This window comes from Vipera berus (genome assembly GCF_964194415.1).
Source record: "Vipera berus genome assembly, chromosome: 2".
Taxonomy (NCBI): Eukaryota; Metazoa; Chordata; class Lepidosauria; order Squamata; family Viperidae; genus Vipera; species Vipera berus.
Genome location: NC_138203.1, coordinates 115127757 through 115147843, shown reverse-complemented (window position 1 = coordinate 115147843; position 20087 = coordinate 115127757). Strand labels below are relative to the sequence as shown.

Below are 20087 nucleotides of genomic sequence, written 5' to 3'. Positions count from 1 at the left end.
GAGGAGCGCGGCCCAAAGGAGACAGAGGGGCTATTAAAGATGTGCTCCAACAGCTTCGGGATGCCACGCATGGCGACTAAATTTCTAACCTGGAATGTTAATGGACTAAATTCACCACAGAAGAGAAAGAAAGTTTTTCAATATTTAAAACAATTCAAGATTGATGTTATATGTTTGCAAGAAACGCATATTAGGGTTATGGACCAAAAGTATTTATCGAACTCAAGGTTGGGCACGCAATTTGTTGCCTCTGCGATGAATAAGAAAAATGGAGTGGTTGTTTATGTTAAAAGCGCTTTAACAGCGGAATTAATTGAAGCAGATAAGCATGGAAGATACGTTATGATAGATTTTTTGCTAGAAGGCAAAAAAACGCTTTTAGTTGGACTGTATGCCCCGTATCAACAGCAAGCTGATTTTTTTAGTTCACTTCATAGAAAGCTTACTCAATTGGATTACAAATCGTTTATTTTTATGGGGGACTGGAATGGTGTTTTGGATGTACAGATGGATAAGGCTGGTTCTTTTAAGCGTGCTCCGAGTCATGCCAGATTGCCTAAATCTTTTTTTGAAATGAAGGACGATTTGGAACTGCGAGATATTTGGCGTGACACTCACCTGCATGAAAAGGATTATACTTTTTTTTCTGATAGACATCAATCTTTTTCCAGGATTGATTTTATTTTGCTGACTAATGACTTTTTTTCTAGGATTGAGAAGGTAAAGATCTGTGCAAGAGCTATCTCTGACCATAGTCCAGTTTGGTTAGAGATCAATAAGGACAATAGAGATAGGCGCTCGTGGCGCGTAAATGAAAACTTGTTTAGAAATCAGAGAAATGTGGAAGAATGTAAACAGCGGATGAAGGATTTTTTTGAAATTAATATGAATAAGGATACTTCTATGGACATGGTTTTGGATGCTAGCAAGGCCTATATGAGAGGGGTGTTGATATATATGAATAATAAACACAGACGTACTTTGGAAGCCAGAAGGAAAGAATTGGAGAACGAAATTAGGGAAAAAGAAAAGGCCTTGATTTTGAACACATTGGATGTGAAGACTAAGGAGGTTATTAAGCTATTAAGAGGACAATTTGACAAATTAATGGCTGACCAAGTGGCAACCAATTTGTGGTTTGCTAGGCATAATACTTTTTGCAATGCTAATAAGCCAGGTAGATGGCTAGCTTATAGACTTAGGAAAAAGCAAAGGGCTTCTAATATAGACAAAATTGAACATAAGGGAAAGGTTGTGTTTCAACAGGATCTTATTAAGGAAGCCTTTCTGGACTTTTATTCTAAGTTATATGCTAAGGAGAAGATTAATGAAAAAGATATTGATGTATATTTGGAGAATGCTAGCATCCCGGTTCTTACGCAGGCACAAAAAGAGGAGATTAACCAATTGATAACAGAAGAAGAAATTCTTACAGCAATTAAGGAATTGAAGTTGGATAAAGCACCAGGTACGGATGGTTTGACTGCGGTTTATTACAAAAATTTACAAATGGAGTTGATAAAGCCATTAAAGGAACTGTTTCAGATAATTCAGAGAGGGGGAAAGGTGCCTCCGTCTTGGAGAACTACTTTTATTTCTTTGATTCCGAAGGAAGATCAAGATGCTACTCAAGTAAAAAATTATAGACCGATATCACTTTTAAATACAGATTATAAGATATTTGCTAAGGTGTTGGCTAATAGACTGATGAGGGTTCTGCAACAGGTGATTCATGGGGATCAAACTGGGTTTATCAGTGGTAGGCAAATGAAAAATAATGTGAGGCATATAGTTGATGTGTTAGAGTTTTTGGAAAGGAATAACCAGATCCCTGCGGCGCTAATCTTTTTAGATGCTGAAAAAGCTTTTGTTCAATTGAATTGGCAATTTTTGATGAAAGTTTTAGATAAAATGAATTTTGGGGATAAATTTTTGCAACCAATTAGGGCATTATATCAAAAACAAACTGCCCGAATAATAGTTAACAATAGCTTGACTGAAGTTTGTAATATTGAGAAGGGCACAAGGCAAGGGTGTCCGTTATCGCCTTTGTTATTTGTGTTAACATGGGAGATATTATTGGTAAAAATACGGAATTCGGAAAGAATTAAGGATATACAAATTAGAGATCAGGATTATAGATTGAGAGCGTTCGCAGATGATCTGGTTGTTACGGTGACCCAGCCGGAGAACTCTGTTGTGGACCTGATGGAGATAATAATGCAATATGGGAAGGTTTCTGGATTTAAAGTTAATGCACAAAAAACTAAAATTCTGGCCAAAAATATGACAGTATCGCAAAAGGCTCTTTTAGAAGGACTAACTGGATTTGAGATTGTTAGGAGGGTCAAATATTTGGGGGTGTTTTTGTCACCCTCTAATACAAAGTTATATAAAAATAACTATGAAGGATTATGGGGAAAAATTCAAAAAGAAATGGAGAGCTGGGAAAAATTGCAATTGTCTTTGTTGGGGCGAATCGCAGCAGTGAAAATGAATGTCCTGCCTAAATTTTTATTCTTATTTCAAATGATACCGGTTCTTAAGAAAGATTCTAATCTGGAGGAATGGCAGCGAGGTATCAATAAATTTGTTTGGGCAGGGAAAAGGCCACGAGTTAAACTTAAGATTATGCAGGATACTCGTGAAAGAGGTGGTCTTAAAATGCCCAATCTTAAATTATATTATGAAGCTGCTGCGTTAGCAGGAATAAGTGATTGGATTAACTTGACACAAGAGAGATTATTAAATCTTGAGGGCCACGACTTGTTGTTTGGCTGGCATGCATATTTGTTGTATGATAAGAAGGTAGATAATGTGTTTAAAGTGCATATTTTAAGACAGGCATTGTTGAGAGTTTGGAAGAAGTATAGACATAAGTTAGATTGTAAGATACCATTGTGGGCAATCCCAAAACACGCAATAGAAAATATAAATGTTGGTTTTAAACATGATGTGAGTACGTATAAGGAGATTTTAAGTTTGGAAAGAAATATCTGGTGTCTGAAACCATACAGCCTCTTGCGAGATGAGAAGATTGTTCAAACTTGGTTTCAATATATTCAGCTACGGGCCAGGTGGAAAGAAGATCAGAAAACTGGTTTTACAATGACTGATGAAAATCTGATAAAGCAAATTAGAAATCAGGGTCCAGCACATATTAAACGGATATATCTTGCATTGATAGAAATTGACTCAGAAACAGAATTTGTTAAAGATTGTATGATAAAATGGGCCCAAAACATCCAAGAAGTTATTACAATGGACATGTGGGAAAAGATTTGGGTGAGGAACGTAAAATTTACACAAGCTCAAAACTTAAGAGAGAACTTTTATAAAATGTTTTATAGATGGCATCTAGATCCTAAAAAGCTTGCAAGTATGTATCCGAATTATCAGCCCAAGTGCTGGAGGTGTGGCGATGAAGATGCAACATATTTTCACATATGGTGGACTTGTAAAAACGTTCAGGCCTTTTGGATAAAAATTTGGTGGAACATGCAGAAGATTTTCAAGCAAAGGATAAAGTTTTGTCCGCAACTTTTTTTGTTAGGTATAATTACAGATGCTACGGTTGTGGACACTAAGCTGATGTTGAATTTAATTACGGCAGCAAGACTCTTAATAGGTCAATATTGGAAGAAGGAGGAACTGCCAACTATAGAAGAATGGACTTTAAAGGTTTCTGACCTGGCAGAGATGGCAAAGATCTCGGCTTATTTGAAAGATCACTCGCAAGAACGTTATATTATGGAGTGGAGAAAATGGATTGAGTATATCCAGAACAAATATGGGACTAAAAAGTTTTATGTATCATTTGAATAAGTCTTCCTTTTGTTTTTCTTTTTTCTTTTTTTTATATTTAATAGTAATAGTGTTTGTAGTTATCCTATAGGAGCTAGAGAGTGACAGATTTTAGAGTTTATGGTTGTTAGCATATGGATGTTCATGATTGTTTTTTTTGTTTCTATACCTTGTACTTAGCTCTGGGAAGTCGGGGGGTAGGGGGGGAGGGGTAGGGAGGGATGGGTACGGGAGGGGGAGGGGGGATTGTTAAAGATAAAATGTATGTTAAAACTTTTCAATAAAAAAAAGAAACGCCAGAAAAACCCCTTTGTCCCCAGCTTCATGCCGGACCACAAATAAAGAAGTACTACCCAGCTCAAGTGTCCGTCTCTCTGTGTGACCATGCGACGTTGCACACAGCATTTCCCTGATCAACTAATTCACTGTCGAGAGTGATTAACTTTTCACCGAGTTTCTTCTCCATTCTCAACTTAACATTCTGGACAGGGGTGGTTGAAATGTCTGGGGTGTGAATGGAATGCCAAGAATCTGTCTGCAGATTGGGAGGCCCTGCTCCCCGCTTCAAAGACCCGCTGTGCAGGTGTTTGTATGACCCAGACAGTTCCCATGACAAATGGAGAGTAGGTGATTGGACAACACAATGGACAAAGGGGGAGAGGCCAAAGGGGGAATTCATGATTAATTATACGGGCCTTTGATTGGGAATTTCAAAGCTGGTTTTGCTCTTTTTTTGTGCCAATATGATGTATTCAATAAAACTATTACTTTTCTGAAGAACACTGTCTCAGGAGTTCCTTTCTTGGATTTGCTAGCTGGGCATCTGACAGTCACTTTATCAAAAAAGGCAATAAGGTTTGTCTGATCTATTTTTAACAAATCCATCCTGGCTTCTAGTAATTGCTATGTTCATTTTTAGCTGCTCACAAATTTGCTGCTTGATTAACTTTTCCAGAATTTTCCCAGGTATTGATATATGCTGATTGGTCTGCATTTTCCTAGATCCACTTTTCACCCTTTTTGGAATCACATCAGCTCTTTCCATCTTCTGGCAATTCACCTTTCCCTCAGGAGCTTTGAAAGGTTTATGTTTGGCACTTCTGAGATCACATCTGCCGGCTCCTTCAGAACCCCGGCACACAATCCCTCCAGTCCCAGAAATTCGAACTCATCCAGAGCGGGCAGGGTTCTCTTACCAATTTTTTAAGCCTATTTTTACCTGCATTCCTGTTTTGTCTCCCTGTTTTTTGCTGCTTTTGATAGGTTGGACTATTTTTTTCATTTTATGAAAAGAAGTAATTAAGTTGTTCCACTTTCTCCCTGTTGCCCGTCACTTTCTTGTCATCTTTTATTAGTGGACTGATCATTTCCTTGATCTGGAAAGGAAATGTTCTTGTTCCCTTACATACTGAAATAAACTTTTTTTTGGTTATTTTTGGCATTTGTTGCAAGTTTTCCTCACAGCTTTCCATCAAATGTTATTTTCCAGTCTATTTTTTTGTTGTCTTGATTGTTCAACCTCTGTCCTGCCTGCTGGTGAGTAGTGCTGTCCCTACACACTGAATGTGGAACAAATTAAGGGAAATGACTTGTAGTTTTCTGTGACTTTGTTTCCCCTCCCGCCAAAGGGTCACACGGTAGGAGAAAACCTTCCACCGATACTTCTCCTTAACTTCAGTGGGGTGAGTTTGGATGAGAGTAGGTGGCTGCCTGGAACAGAGAAATTTGCCACCTTTCTAGTTGCTTAAAGATGTTGGTTTATTTTTGGACCAAGATCTAGCAATTTTTTAAAAGAATACTAAATTTGTATCCAAAAACAGCTTAGCTGACAGGTCACATATGCGGAGGATGGCCAGAGGATGAAATGAGAGGGGATGTCAGGACCCACTTCAATCCCACATCTTAAGAAAGCAGAACTCTTGGAAGCAAATTCTTCCAACAGGAACTTTTATTAAAAATGGTTGATAGCAGGCATAATAGATAGGATTTGAGATTTCCCATGCAGAGCAATAGGTTAAGGTATCCCCGAGCAAAACCCCACCCCATAGTTTGTCTGGCCAGTGTGGGATGGCCAATCCCCAGGTGTTAGGTCCATCATGGGAAAAGGGGAGATAACATCGGCCCATCTCTGGTTCACACAGCGATGGTCGGGCAGCTCTTCACACCTTCCTCTGAGAGCATAGAAATAAACCAGGCACAGAGGTTACATTCCTTATTCCCTCCCTTGCTCTAGCCAACAGTTTAGGGAGATAAAAGTTCAGAGAGAAATATAATGCAGGAAAGCAAAATGTTACATTGTAGCAGATAGAGGAAGCAGAGGCAATAAACGAAAGCAAAATGTTACATTGTAGTGGATAGAAGAAGCAGAGGCAATAAACCTGCAGCCACATCCCCTCTCCCCCTTGGGAGTATGACAGAACCCAGGGAAAGGTGAGATTTGATTTTGGGTCAGAGGGGATAGATAGAAATGAGATCGGAATGGGTTCTGACAGGGGAGGATCTATAAGGTAGCAGTGAATGGCAGTGGCTGGCAACATTTGGAAATACTCCACCAAGTAGGCAAAATGGCATTGCCCCTCCCAAGGCAATCCAAACAGTCTGCAGGAGGGGCATACAAAATCTCTTGCTCAAAACCCATAATGCACTAACCCGTGACAGAACAAGTTTCTGGCAAGTAGAAGAACTTGGCTCTTATGTTTCAAGTCAGCCTTCTCCCCGCAGCACAGGAATAGTAGGTCCTCCAGAGTGCTTATCTTGTTTCTTAAATATAGATCTGGCACTTTTTCCACAAAGCACCAAACTTGCTTGAAATAAAAAAAGAACTGGCAGTCTTTTTAAAAGGGTCTAGTCCTGGATATACAAGGATCCCATCTAATGCCCAACAAGTGCATCACTATTTAGCGAGCAATATGATGATATAACAGAATTGTGAGCCAGTCATACTTGACTGCACGGCAACATAACTTATGATAAAGAAGCCACTGCCTTGCCTCATTTCAAAATGGTATGAGAAAGAAAGAGATATCGTTCTTCTGGAGACTAGCTATAGAAACATCTATCCAAATATCTTGCCCAGAGCTATTTCCATTATTCCCTGCATAGAAAATCTGGAAAAGTTGGAAATTTGATAAATGCTTGGCTTTTAATTTTTTGAAAGAGAACCTGAGTGGGAAAGCTAGCTCTGGCAGGATGATTCAGTTCTGAAGAGGTCTCCTGAATAATTCCATTGTGCAGTGGTGGGATTCAAATATGTGAACAACCAGTTCTCTGTGTGGATGACATTTCTGGAAGTCCATTCTGGGCCTGGGCAACAAAAAAATTAGTTACCAGTTCTTCCAAAGTGGTGTGAACCGGCTGAATCCCACGACTGCTACTGTGGCCCCTTCATCAAGTGTGACGCCTCCAGGTTGGCTGGTAGACTAAAAGGTGGGAAGACAAGAACTACCACTGGGGAAGGGTGATTCAGAGACAGCTCAGCTAATGGAGCAGTTTGTTCTTTTCCTGTCTAGGGACCTTATTTCCCAAATGCCATCCAAATGCCAAATGCCTATTTCTTGGGAGTCTATTAATGGAGACATTTTTTTAAAAAAAAGCAAATGTAGGTAAAACTAGCACAAGTGAGAAAAAGCTACTTTGTGACACATAGCAGAAAAAGAACAGGTGGAGGTGGCCTTCCTAGAGGGAAGAGAGCAGATGGAAGACAACACTGCACATTCTTAATCTCAGAAATGGTTAGTACTTGCCCTGGGGCCAACTGGCCACATCCATCAGCCAAGTGAACAGCCTGCTTGGGACAAGGATGAAGAACCTTATTCTTTAACACATGGTGCAGCAGGATGGTAGTAGACCATAATGGGAGGTACTGGACATCCCAGGGTGGCTAATGCCATTTTAATAAGCCCCACCCCTCACATCACCTGGCTCAGATGGGTCTCAAAGGCAAGATAAAGAAATTATCAGAATTTTCTGATGGAAGAAGGCAGTGCTTTGTACCTTTTATAGATAAAGCAAGAAAAAAAACCCCACAAGACATGTTTCTTTCATGTTTGCTTAAGATTTTTCTGGGCATAGAAGCAATTATTGCCCCAAATTTGCAAGACTGGCTTTTGTATTGCAGGTTATATATGCCCTTAGGTATAGAAGCCGCAGATTCAGGCTGACAAGATGAAAACAATAAGGCATGTAGCTGGAGGTTGACACAGGCAACAGAAACAGGGATGCAATTTCAGGGCTCATCTGCATAGCCACAGTAGATGTGCTTCCTCCCTACAAGAGGAACATATGCTGATAGAAGAGCCACTGCCCCAAAGTTTGCCTTTCACCAAACCTCAGGATGGAGGCTGGTAGTGTTGCTTTTCAGGCAGTTTATTGGGCTATTTGGCGAGGGGGATCTCATTAGCAGCAGAGCTCTGGACTGCAAGCTGGTAATATACTTTGTCCAACCAATGGTCTATGCAAGAGAAAAGCATGTGAGGAGTGGAAATGGTAAGAGATGTTGAACTTGACAAGACCAATGGAAGGCATCTCTTCCCCCAACTATTGCTGAAGTCACTTCAGATAAAAATGCACAGGCTGGAAGGAAGATTTTCTTCCATTTTCTCAGGAAAAAACATTTTCAAGCCAAGGCAGCTCTGCAGTGAGGATATGTACCCAGGAAATGGTAAATGGGATAACTTTAAGCCAAAGGATGGAATATATGTGAATAAACTCTCAGGTGGGGATGGATTGGAAGCTGCAGCAATGGCTGAATACCATTGAGAACTCTTAACACGATACTGTGCTTGTCAGTGAAAGACACAATTTTCCATCCTCTTCTCTGGATTTCATGCAAGAGCTGTATAGGAAATGTGGCTTTCCCATTCTCAATCTTATTATCCACACAAGCCCTGAGAGTTGTTGCCATAATGTGGTTGGTTATCTCGATAACCCAGCATCTGCTTAACAGCACGGAAAAACTGGTCATGGTCCCTTTCCATTCTGGAGAGTTGCTGCTCCTGCAAGACACATGCTGGAGAGAGTCAGTTATGCCACACCACTTTTTAATCTAAAGCAAATTAATCCCCAGGAAATAGGGTTGCCACCTCTGTGAGCATAAGAGGCTTACAGTAGTAGTTCATGATAGGAAGAAGTCAAGTACAAACTCAAGCAAGAAGCACTGTCCTACTGAAATTCTCCCTGGAATGCATAATGGCATCTGCCAAGGGAAAGTCAAAAGAAGCAACATGGTGGATGCCACAGTGCAAACCCCACCCCTCTTGTATCTGCATGCAGTGTCAATGCATGTACAAAAGGTGTGGGGCTTGCATTGTTTGCCCTGACTGCCATCTTCTCTTTTTTTTGATACTGCTTCCACACCTCTGCTATCCAGGTGGGATGTAAGCTAGCTCTGTGCTGGTTGTTCTACTTATTGTTCATAATTCAGAACCTTCTGTTATTTATACAATACTTTCAACAGCCTTTGCATAGGTTGGACACCATTCATCGGGAATACAAACAGCTTGCTTCAACAAAATGGAACATGGAGCTCATATAAAAATTCAAATGGATAAAAATACTTATCTATCCCAACCAGGAACATCTGGGAAGAAGGGAAAAGGGACAAAAAAGTCAAAATGGTGGCTTCAATTGAGCATATATAAAAGAGGTAGGACTGATTCTTCAGTTGCACATGCTATTTTGCCTTTTTTGTTACACATACTTGTGGATGTCTCTGGTCTCACCTAATAACTTCTCTCATCTTAATGAAATAAGATGTGTTCCTTTACAAATAATGATACTGTTATTTCTGGAGTAACTTTCTGCCTGCCCTTCTTACTATCCCTGTTGAACAAAGATCCTTCTTCCCTTTTCTCTCCTTAACTACACATTACCTCTGGAAGGCTCTTACCAGCTGTTTGGTCTTCTCCTCACTCACTTGCAGCTTTTCATGATCCTTCTTCCAGCTGGCCTCTATGCAGGACACCCTGGAGAAACACAGCAGTCAAGTCTCCTTCAGATCTCACCTCAGATGGGTTGTGGTTTCAACCCTTCTCCATATTCCCTGCTAGTTAGCCACTGACCCTCAAGAATCCCCTGGCAACAGTTTGAAGGATGATAAAAGAGAGAGTAAAAAAGCAAACTGAGAGCAAATCAAAGTTAGAACAACAAAGAGGTTCACATTAGCCTTTTCACTTTCTGTATAAATGATACCTTTTCCACAATCTGAAACCTTGCAGATGTTCAGTCTACATGAGAATTATTCTTAGTGGCACAGCCAACAATATACTTCATCAAACTGTGTTTTCCACTGCAAGGACTGTACTGCCATGTTTGTTTGTTTTTCAACCCAGCAGAAGACTTCAGCAGTGGATTGTAGCTCAGACCTGCTGGCCTTGCCATGGGAAATGGCAGGAAAGATCAGGCCATGGGTGTCTACTTCGTTTCATCACCCCATTAGGTTTTTACTTCCTAATAGGCTCCTTGGCATAAATGGGTTGAACACCAACTATGCCCTGCTGGATTCCCAGAACAGGGAACTTGGACTGTTCCCTTCCTTATCCCCTGCCATGGGATTTGTATTGCCTAATAAACTGGAACTTAGACATTGAATGGAATGAAAATTCCTAAGCGGGCTATCAGCTCCCCCTCCCCATCACCACATTTGACAGGATGTGCCTCTGCCTCCTGTTGCTGGCTTCTCCTACCTGCTGCTGAGTTTTACCAGGCCATGTTCCATTTCCTCTAGCCTCTTGCCAAGAATCTCTTCTCGTTCTTGAAATCTGCCCTGCTCCTGCAGCAGTGCTTGATTCTGAGCAGACAGTGACTTCACCTTCTCCTCCAGGAGCTGCTGTTTGTCTCTGGCTGAACTCAGCTTCATTTGCAGCACTTCCATCTTCCTTACATACTGAGGGAGGGGGGGAGGGAGGGAACGATAGAGGAAGGGGTCAGTAATGAACCTTAGAGCAACCCTGGGCTGAAAACTAAGCAAGGGCTCAAGATTAGAGAATGAGGGAAAGCTATGCAGGAGCAGAGAAAAGCTGGATAAGGGGATGTTTTAGTCTCTTCTCATCATAATTGGAGAAGACTCCAGTTATGTCTTAAGAAGTCTTGAGAAAGTACTGGATTCAGTTGACAAGATTACTTCAGTAATACACTTTGCTGGAGCTACGTATTTAGACTGTGCTGACTCACTATAAAATTGCAGTTTTGAGGATTTTCTTTCCTAGTTTCATCTTTCCCCGATTAGGGGAAATATTTGCAGTGTAAAATTCTAGACGTTGCTTTTGTGTGAAGTTTCCCTAGTAAATTAGAATGGCTCCCTCTAGATATGCTTTGAACCTAAGTTTGTAATTGCTACGATTCCTAACAACAGGAAAATATGAGTTTCACTTCTTCCTCCATTACAAAACTATAGGGGAAGAACTGGGAAATATAAACAGCTAAAAGTATGATCCCCAAAGCAGAAGTGTGTCTGAGGCTGTTCTCTGTATTGTCCAGTGCAACATGTTAACTGCCCATTTTGTGCAGGGGTCTCAGTTATTCACCTATGAAGGCACAGCTTGGCTTCTAATGCAATCTCTTTCAGGAAAATTAACATGCAACAGAATTCCATTTCTGAAACTTCTTTTGTAACATGTGCCTATTGACCTATCAAATCTAAGACTCATTGGCCAAGCATCCCCAATGAGGATAAGCCACCCAGAGTGATATAGGTGAGATGTGTGGCTATAACAATTGGATTAATAAATAAATAAATGGTGGTCATTCATTATATTTCTGGAATCATATCATCACTTTTTTAAAAAGTTACTTTTGCTAGATGCATGTATGCAACTTTCAATGGCACACATTCTTTTCCATCCTTTTTTGGGGTGGATTTTTAATTAAGAATAGATTAACAGACAGCTAAGCATGTGGGTGTTCCTCTGAGGACAATCCTTCTATACCTGTTCCAGGGGTTGCATGGAGTATACGCAATTTTGCATTGCTGATGCATCCTCTGAATGTCGTAACCAAGGGACTGATGGTTTCTGGGGCAGCGATACAGAAGGATGGAGCTTTGAGCATCCCTAAAGCAGAAGAACATGTTTGAAGAGACCAAGAATCAGAGAACAATTACAGACACATGGAAATACTATAATCCACTTGCAATACAAAATACCCTTTAAGCAGAGCCTCCATGCTGGAAAACTGGGAGGAACATAAGAAAACCTCCCAGGTTTCAGAGCTCAGATGGAGAAATGTTGAGAAAGTCTGAAAGGTGGACTTGAACATGTCTTCTCTGTAGTACTGGAGAGAGAGAGATTGCCCAGTCCTCTTGTGGAAAAGCTTTTCTTTTCTGTTATATCAACAGCTTGCCAGGAAATTGAAACTGAACTAAAGGGATTTGTGGGCCATCAAGTCCACAATTTAATATAGTTGCTGAGCAACCTGTTCTAAAACTCGACTTACCTGGGAAGCCTTGTGGCCGCCACCATTGCATAGAGCGGAGTCATAAGGCTGAGGGCTGCTGTCCTGATTGTCAACCACGTGCTCTATGCTACTCTGCTTGTGGAGATGTCGAGATGCCTTGGTGTGGGTTGGGACACTCTGAGTACGCTGCACTTTTCTCCTGGTTTTGGTCTGATGTAAAGGAATCAGGGCTTCTTCCTTGCCTCTGTTCTTTTGGATGCTGGTCATGGACTGGCTCTTGATCAGAGGACTGTATTTTCCCAGATCCCGTGGTGGCACAAACCCTAGTTTCTCTTTCTCAGTGTGTCTGAAACATAAAAAATGAGGAGTCAGCTGTGCAAAAGACAAAGTAATACAGAGCAATACTGACAATCTCAAATCCAGATTATGTCTTCAGGTCTAAACTTGGCTCATATCTACGCATACCTTTCTCACATTCTGCATTATGGCTTCTCCATCCCATTTTCTTAAACCAGAATATTTTTAGGGCAATTTCTGTGTGCTATCAAATTATGGACACAGCCAGTTGGCCACATTAAAGTGCAATCAAATGTCAGAACCCATTCCTATTTCATTTCTATCTATCCCCTGTGACCCAAAATCAAATTTCACTTTTCCCTGGGTTCTGCCATACTCCCAAGGGGGAGGGGGGATGTGCCTGCGGGGTTATTTCCTCTGCTTCCTCTAACCGCTACAATGTAACCTTTTGCTTCATTTATTGCCTCTGTGTTCTCTACTGCTACAATGTAACAATTTGCTTCCTGCACTATCTCTCTCTCTGAACTTTATCTCCCTAAACTATCAGCTAGAACAAGGGAGGAAATAAGGAATGTAACCTCAGTGCCTGGTTTATTTGTATGGTCTCAGAGGAAGGTGTGAAGAAGCCGCCGACCATCGCTGCGTGAGCTGGAGATGGGCCAATGTTATCTCCCCTTTTCCCACGATGGACCTAACACCTGGGGATTGGCCATCCCATACCAGCCGGGCAGACTATGGGGTGGGGTCTCACTTGGGGATACCTTAACCTATCGCTTTGTGCGGGAAATCTGAGATCCTGTCTATTATGCCTACTATCAACTACTCTTAATAAAAGTTCCTTTTGGAAGAATTTGTTTCCAAGAGTTCTGCTTTCTTAAGATGTGGGATTGAAGTGGGTCCTGACATACCAGTCCTTTAGCTGGCAGAAAAATATGCCAACATAAAATCTGCTATCTTGCCAGCAAAGCCCTATTCTGCTATAGTAATCAGGTTCAAGAGTGGTCTTGTCTTTATAGTTTTAATATGGACAAATAAGGAAAGGAAATGATGGACCCCCAAGCTTGGTTTACTCTCTCTCCACATGTTGCCTGCCATCTATCATTCTGCCATCAATTGGGGAACAGAGGGGAAACAAATGGACAATAAAGTTCCCACCTACCAATACAGAACTAACCCCTTAGTCCCTCCTAGCCGTCCCCCCATGGTCCATCCATGTGTAGCCAATCTGACACCGGCAAGATGCTTTGGGAAACACTGAGGTGTTTGGGCTGGGGAAATTCCACTCTCAGGGTAGAGTGAAGATGTCAGCATGCCAGCATGAACCAGATTCCAAAACACTCTGTTCTTCCTCAACTATCTATACCCGTCCCAATTTCCTTTCATAAAAGGAGGACGTGGTGGCTGCAATGCAAGAGGAGGGGTCTGAAATGCAAGAGCAGAAGAAGGCCAATCCCCAAATTCCATTGGAGTACCAGGACTTGTGGGACATGTTTAGTGAGAAGGGTTCACCTGCCAATGGACTGCTCCATAGAGATCCTGCTGGGGACTAAACTATCCAAACCCAAATTGTTCTCAGTGACACAAAAAACCAAAGCAGGGGTTCATCCAGCTGGCCCGACCCAGGGTGGCCACCCAGATACTGTTCCAGAAAAGGATGGGTTCCTACGTCTATACATAGATTATAGATGGCTAAATGGTTTGTGTGTGGAAAATGTCTTCCCACTGCCCCTAATGAAAGACATATTAGCTCATTTGGCCAAAGGGAAGATCTTTACTAAGTTGGACTTGTAGAGAGCCTATTACCAATTTCAGATCAAAGAGGGAGACAAATGGAAGACAGCTTTTAACTGCCCCTCAGGGTGTTTCCAATTCAGGGTCCTCCCCTTCAGACTACAGGGGGCCCCTGCTATCTTCATGCAGTCCTTAAAAAACTTTGGCCTGCCCAGTATATGCTAAACTTTCAAAATGCAAGTTCCACCAGAGTAAAATTGATTACTTGGGCTACCGCATCTCCCATGAGGGATGGACCCTGAGGGTGGTGTTAGAGTGGGCTCCATCCCTCACCAGAAAGCAATTGCAAAGCTTTTGGGAGTTCATTAACTTTTACCACCAATTTATCCCTTTATTTGCCCAGCCCGCCCTCCCCATCACCAGCTTGCTAAAAATCAAAAGGGAAGGGGAAACCCAAACCTAGCCAGCCACTGAAGTGGACAATGGAATGCCATGCAGCATTTGAAAAACTCAAATGGTTGTTTGCTGCTGAACCAGTGCCAATGCCCCATTTATTATTCAGCGGATGCTAGCAATGTGGCAGCGGGGGCAGTTCTTTTAGAAAGGAACAGCCAGGGGTCTCTACAACCATGTGCATACACTTCCATAAAACTGACTGACACTTAGCGGCAATGGGCGGTTTGGGAGAAGGAGGCTTATGCTGTATACTAGGCATTCTTAACATGGAGGTATTTCCTGGAAGGGAGCAAGACCCCTTTCGAGGTGTGTACTGACCATAAAAAACTAGAAGCCCTAAAAACACCTCAGAAATTATTGCCCAAACAAGTCTGGTGGGTTTAGTACTTTAATTGATTTAACTTCACTCTCTGCTACCTCCCAGGGGAAAAAAAATTCTTAGCTGATACACTAACCAGGATGCCTCAATACAACAGCTCCAAGCAGGAAATAGTCAGACCAGTTATTCCATCCTGCCAGCTTGTGGCACCAGTCATCACCCGAGCATAGGCAAAAAAGAACCCCAGATTGGGGAAGGCATAGCAGAGAACCTAAAGGCAGCATTAGAGGGGGACTAGTGGTTTCAAGCTCACAAAAATGAATGTAAAATGGAAGAGGGTCTAGCCTGGCTGGGGACCAAGCTGTATGTTCCTGAAAGCCAAAGATTACTAATCCTGGAGAAGAGCCATGACTCAAAAACCACAGGACATTTTGGCTTTGTAAAAACATTACACTTAATGAAGCACCACTTTTGATGGCTGTTGCTTAAAAAAGACATTCAAAGTTATGTGGCCAGCTGCCCACTTTATGCGTCAACCAAGCAGTGGCAGGGGAAACCACCAGGACTCCTCCAGCTGGTGACAGAGCTTAACACCCGCTAGAAGGAAATTTCTATGAACATCATAGTAGAACTACCAGAAAGATCAGGAAATACTGTAATCTGGGTGATCACTGATTTGTTTTCTAAACAAGTGCATTTTGTGCCTTGCCAAAAAAATCCTTCCACCCGCACCTTAACTAAGTTGTTCATCTACCATGTCTATAGGCTCCATGGTGCTCTGTGATGAATAATTTCTGATTGCAGAGTGCAATTACCTTCCAAATTCTGGCAAGAGATTTTTAAAAATCTTGGGACATTCCAAGAGCTTAGTTCCAGTCATCAGCTGGAAACAAATGGGGCGTATGAACATAAGAATGGGGTTCTAGAACAATACCTGAGATGTTATATAAATTACCAGCAGGACAATTGGACAGACCTCCTCCCATTCGCTGAAGTGGCCTATAATAACTCCATACATAGCAGCACTGGGTTTACCCATTTCAAGGTGGCTATGGGACAAGACTTTGTGCTCATGCCTGAACTACCCTTGGTTATCCCCCCTCATATTACATCGTTAAAGGACTGGGTTGCCCACCTCTCCACAAAATACCTGCAGTCCAGACAGCCTTCCAAAAAAACCTAAGTACGTTGGCCCTTTCCCCATCAAAAAGATCATCAACCTGGTCACAGTTGAACTCCAAGTGCTAAAATCCCTTAGGCACATTTACCCAATTTTCCATTGTAGTGTACTAAAATTGGAAATTCTGTTCACTTTGCACCTGAAGCCACCCAAGCCACTCATGACTGAGGGGGAACAACATTTTTAAATTAAGGACATTTTAAACTCTCATAAACACTGAAGAAATCTTCAGTATTTAGTTGCATGCAAACTTTCCTCCCTCCAAAATTGAATGGTTAAGCACATTAATAGTGCCTTTTCACTTTAACCAAATGGAGTTGAGAGTTTTACTTCCCTAGGATATCAGACTGGGGCAGGTCTGACAGATGTTAGACAAGTACTTTGAGCAGTGAATTTGCCTTCTTTCAAGTTACCAAACAAGAAATTACTTGGCTACACCACATTTGTAGTGAAAAAATAGGCTAATTTTGAATATAACTCTAGTGGGGGGGGGTGTTGGGGTTTGTTTGTTTTGTGAAAGGTTGGGCTAACAAGCACAGAGGAGGGCATAGGGGAACAGGTCTGAACTAGTGATAAGTAAGCTCCATTCTCCATTAGTGCTACAAAGTGGCCATAACCATAGAATCAAGAAGTAAGCAGTTGGAGGCTAAAGGGCAGCCCCTCCCCAAAGGGATAAAAAGAGGGGATAAAACACTCCTTGTCAACCCCCAAGGGCCACACGTCACTTTTGGCACTGTCATTCATTACCTCTCCTCCATGTGAGGCCCAAGAAGAATGGAGACTGGCACAGGGGTTCCGTCTTGGATGGCCTGCAGGATTGCTGGTAGAGGCTGCAGTTTCTCCTGGATCTCCTTGTAAGTAGAAGAGCAGAAAGGGTCTGCATAAAGAACTTGGCCAGACCGATGGTAGAAATTGCTTTCAGTCTGGCCAAAGGCCGATCTGTTTTCTGTCCCTTGCATTTATACATGTACTTATTTCTTATACTATATATTTAAATTCACATACAAACTTGAACTTACTTTAAAAACTATCTCCTGTCTTGGACAATTTGCCTGCAGAATGGCCTCTTTCTCTCTCCCTTGCAAACCTTATTACACTCTCTCCTCACAGTTGACTTCAACTGCAAACAGATCTATCTCCTATTCAGATGAAGAAGAGCCATCTTTGGCAGTCTACTAGCTGCTATAAAAGTGGCTAGAAAACTGTTAATTGTTGATTTAAAAAAATACTTGAAAAAAATCTTAGAGGCCTAACAGTCAGCATTACTGAAGAGGGCAGTTAATGAGAGTTACCCACATCTACCCACTTTCCTCCCTTCGAGAACCACATTCAGATAAGAGAGAAATGGAATCCCTGGAACGGTCCCAAAGCTATAGAGAAGGATTTTTTGTAGGGCTCATTTTCAGTTATCCTCTACGCTAAGTTTGCATGACATGGCTGGCTGGAAGAGGTTAGTTTAGGTTCCAAGGCTGTTGTATGAATCCTCTGTAACTTGATGCTGACCTGATGTTTTCCCAACATGCTAAGTCACCCTTTATCCAATTAAGCATATTGTGCAGACACAGCCAAACATTAACCTTTTCTTGTCCTATGTATCCTGTGTTCCTAACTTCACTATTGGGCCTTTTGTTTTCCCTTCCTTTGATCTCATTTGCAATTACAATTAGTGAATGGAGTAAAGTTCTTGGTGTGCAACATGCAGACAACAAGGGCTTAAAACCAATCCCAGAAGACTTTGATTTGAGACAATAATTGGTGGCCTGATCCCTAAATTTTACTGATCCCTAAATTTTAACATCTGTTTCTGTCTTTTTATTTTATAGATTTTATTAAGTTTCACTATAAGATTAAAAATACAGAAAAAGACAAAAGTTAGAGAAGTAAGAGAAAAAGAGAAATGCAAAGAGAAAAAATGGTAGTCATTTCTGACTTTTTGGTGCAGTAAAATACAAATTGTGATCTCAACTATTTGCTTTGCATTTCACAATATTTCAAGCCATTTCTATAATAACAAAATCATTTTAATCATCAAAAACTAAAATCAAAGTTTCATTTTTTTCAGTTTCAAATAAAAAGTCCACAGAAGCACCATTTTCTGTGTTGTTTTCACACATAAACAGGTTCCAACCATTGTGGATGATACAAAAAGGCTTGTGTGGCACCTTGCCTCTACAGGGCAGGCTAGTTTATCATAAGAATTCCCCCCTCCCCTCAAGAGTAGCTGATACCTGTTCCAGAGTAGAGAATATGTTGCAGAGCAGGGAGTGAAGGATGGACAATTCCAGGGCCAGGTCAATTGAGTCATTATAGGCACTCAATGCTATGGTACTACCAGGGCTTGAAACACGGCTGAGAAATGATTTCATGGTATCCCAGTTGTGCTCAAGAAACTCATTCATGAAACTCATATAGGCCTCCTTTTCCCCAAACCTATGGGAAATGAAATACCATATTACTGTAATGGAGAGGTATGGCTGAGCCCTGTAGATCAGAGATCCATCCTTTTTGCTGCTGGTACTTGTGACCAGATGGAGGACTTACACAATTCCTGTTGAAACAATCCATTTAATCTTCTGGGCTGGGAAACTCAGTGGATTCCCCTGTCCCTCAGGCTGCTAATGCAGTGCAACTGGCTAATATAAAGCTGCTCAGCTCTTGCCTTCTGGTCCAATAACTGCAGCATGAGATCTTCCCTGTTCTTTCAATTTGATTCCTGCCTTTTCTTGAGCAGGTGGTGCCTTGCAGCATAGATGCCAGGGAAAAATATCCTATATAGTTAAGTTTGAGAGCCCAGAGCCAGCCTTAAATGCCATAAAAACATTTGAAGGCCTTGGATACAACAAGTAAGGTTTTACAGAAAGGCTCATAGGTTTTCTCTCATTTTCCAAGGCATTATGATGGCCATAGAATCATTATCTAAACAGCTTCTTTCTGTGTACTTAATCAGCAAAGTAAGTTTAAATAATAACCCAAGGTTTTTGAAGCTGTGTTTTGCAGAATCTGAAGGTTTCATGGAAGTGGGAAATTCCATTCAAATTCTGGGATTTTTTTTTAAAAAAATAGTTTCTGTGGCTGAAAGCATTTGAACCCACCCACCCCCAATCTAGTTCCCCATAAAGCCATTACAAGCCTAAGAAGAACCCAGCTAGATTAAACAAACATCCCAGCTATTCAGCACATTTTTAATGCTGTGCTGTGCCAACCAGAGGTTGATGGGAAACCCCTAAGCAAGGCACAAATGTAGTAGGTCTGTTTTTCTAGTTCTATGCTTTTCCTATTCTACAATTGTAGATGAAGCAGGTGCTCTAGAATTGTATAGATTTAAAAGACAGCAGAGAAATTATGACTCGTGGACAATGAAGCCAATAATGGCTATTGATTTGAATCACCTGGAAGAAAAAATATCATTATGACTGTAATTCCAAATCAATCATATGGAGCTAGGAACACTTTAACATAGTTGTGCAGAGGTCCAGGTAATCAGATTTAAATTATTATACATTATATCATTATTAACATGTAGGAGACCTCAAAATACTGATTGTCAATTCATTAAAAGGAGAGAAAAAAAATAGAAGTATCATTCTTCTTGTGATTATTTTCCCTACATCCTCACTTTAAAAAATGTTTTTCTAACATCTTGGACTGATATTAGTTATGAGGTTTTCAAACCTCATGTTATGTTATACATTATGTTAAACAATAATAATATTTTTTTTGCTTTTGCATAGTTCCATAGTTGAAAAGTCTGTTGCTTCAGATGCCTTTTCAAAATCTGTTCTGTGTTTTGCACCTTCTGCAGGGGCTCACAGAAGCACATAATGTCATTGCTCTGATTATAAATGCACTCCTTTTCATGGGACAGACTAGAATCATAGAATCAAAAAACTGGAAGGAACTTGGTGGTCT

At 41.1% G+C, this 20087-nt stretch overlaps 1 protein-coding gene across 7 annotated transcripts in view; it reads right to left on the bottom strand.

Annotated features, from left to right (window-relative positions):
* Nucleotides 1-5740: 5740 nt before the first annotated feature.
* The window catches only part of RASAL3 (RAS protein activator like 3), a 46687-nt gene continuing 32340 nt past the window's right edge, over nt 5741-20087 (bottom strand). For 4 of the 7 annotated variants that reach the window (XM_081317905.1, XM_081317911.1, XM_081317907.1 and 1 more), the window contains 7 exons: nt 18407-18608; nt 16926-17029; nt 12235-12541; nt 11730-11852; nt 10488-10687; nt 9675-9767; nt 5741-5975 (listed from right to left, as the gene is read on the bottom strand). In XM_081317905.1, coding sequence (XP_081174031.1) covers nt 5819-5975; nt 9675-9767; nt 10488-10687; nt 11730-11852; nt 12235-12541; nt 16926-17029; nt 18407-18608 — 1186 coding nt within the window. In that variant the 3' untranslated portion in view covers nt 5741-5818. Of the gene's footprint in view, nt 8799-9674; nt 9877-10487; nt 10688-11729; nt 11853-12234; nt 12542-16925; nt 17030-18406; nt 18609-20087 lie in introns of those variants that run through there. The other 3 variants (XM_081317908.1, XM_081317909.1, XM_081317910.1) reach the window with 3 other exon arrangements.